We start from the raw sequence: 1454 nt of genomic DNA, 5'->3' as shown, positions 1-1454 counted from the left end.
TTGTTGTTTTAATAGCAAGGAAGTATGACTATCAGCAGCCACAAAACCAAGCTGACAGTGTGCAACTCTCATTGGAATGAAACCTCAGAAAATGAGCAACATAAGTAACTGTTCTAAAACAGTTTAGTAGCAAGTTCCTAATTTTTTCCACCAAATCGGGAATAGCATTTAAAAAAACCTTCTGTCTGCATAAAATTAATTTACTTGTAACTATTCCCCAGTCTTTTTGTGTTTTATGTTTTGCTTTTTTTAAGTTGCATCTCCAAGTCATCTGTTACACAAATATAAATGGCTCTGAAGGCCTGAACAGAGAGAGTCAGGCACATACCCAGGAAGATACGATGTAACCAGAGATGGTCAATTGGCCTTGTGAAGAACTTTGATTTCTTCAGGATACAGTCAGTCAGAAATAAAAACACATCTTTGGAAGCTAGAATCCTGGAGCTTACACCACTTTGATTAGAACATTTTTTGTGTGTGACTGGTAAGGGGATCGCAACCCTTGGCATGGTGTCGCCCACACCGCCCTCAGCCAGTGAGTGCACCGGCCATCCCTATATAGGATCCGAACTCCTGCCGCTGCACTCCCAGTGCCGCACTCTCCCGAGTGCGCCACAGGGTCAGCCCTTGATTAGAACATTTTTGCAAAATTATAAATAATAAAAATCCAGCCATTGGAATAACTTCTAATAACTTAGATTATATTCTGTGATATATGTTATATAGTAACAGATTAATTTGTGTTATTACTGTTAAGGACTCTAGTTGAATTAATGATCGAGTCTTCAGAATTTGTTTGGTCGACTGTCTGACTTTCTACATCATGAAGCATACCTGTCTGCTAATATGAGAAGCTTTCTGTAACTGGATTTTTCCCCCTTAATTGTGTTCCCCAGAATTTGTTTGCTTTTTTAAAAATCCCCCAGTTTCATCTGGGGGATTCGTATGGGTCTTTTTTAGGCCACACGGGCCATGCTGTTGAATAAAGGGACACATCTGTATTGGTGCTGGCAACTTGTTTTTGGTCACATTACTCTCACTGTTTAATGGTACTATCTGGTTACTTCTGCTTTTTTAGCATGGTAAGCTTTCCCTAAGACCTTCACATCTTGTCCCATTTTTTACTGTATAATGAAATGTTTTTACCTAATTTTTATATTTATTTAAATAAAAGCTTGTGTTCAGATCCCTGTACCGACTAGCTGCCAAAAAAAAAAAAAAGGTTAATGAATAAATGAAAGCTGATGAGAGGAGTGGTAGGGAAGTTCAACTGTCCATGTAGCTCAAAGAATCAGTTTTTGAATTAAAGTTAATCTTAATTTTAAGAATTAGTTAATAAGAGTTCTGGTCAAGATGGCTGATTAGACAGTCCCCAGCGTCACTCTCTCCCACCAATCAACGAATTTACAACTATAAAAATGTAACATCAGCCAAGCTGGGGCCACTGGAGCTCA

The 1454-nt window shown here is 38.4% G+C and overlaps 1 protein-coding gene across 1 annotated transcript in view; it reads left to right on the top strand.

Annotated features, from left to right (window-relative positions):
* SMIM19 (small integral membrane protein 19) overlaps positions 1-215 on the top strand; it is a 13375-nt gene extending 13160 nt beyond the window's left edge. Inside the window, exon 3 of the mRNA XM_008571211.1 lies at positions 16-215. Within this exon, the coding sequence (XP_008569433.1) occupies positions 16-80 (65 nt within the window). The 3' untranslated portion in view covers positions 81-215. The remainder of the gene's footprint in view (positions 1-15) is intronic.
* Positions 216-1454: the final 1239 nt, after the last annotated feature.

Source organism: Galeopterus variegatus, unplaced genomic scaffold (genome assembly GCF_000696425.1).
Source record: "Galeopterus variegatus unplaced genomic scaffold, G_variegatus-3.0.2 Scaffold666, whole genome shotgun sequence".
Taxonomy (NCBI): Eukaryota; Metazoa; Chordata; class Mammalia; order Dermoptera; family Cynocephalidae; genus Galeopterus; species Galeopterus variegatus.
The sequence above is the reverse complement of the archived record's forward strand: the minus strand, read 5'-3'. Positions and strand labels throughout refer to the sequence as shown.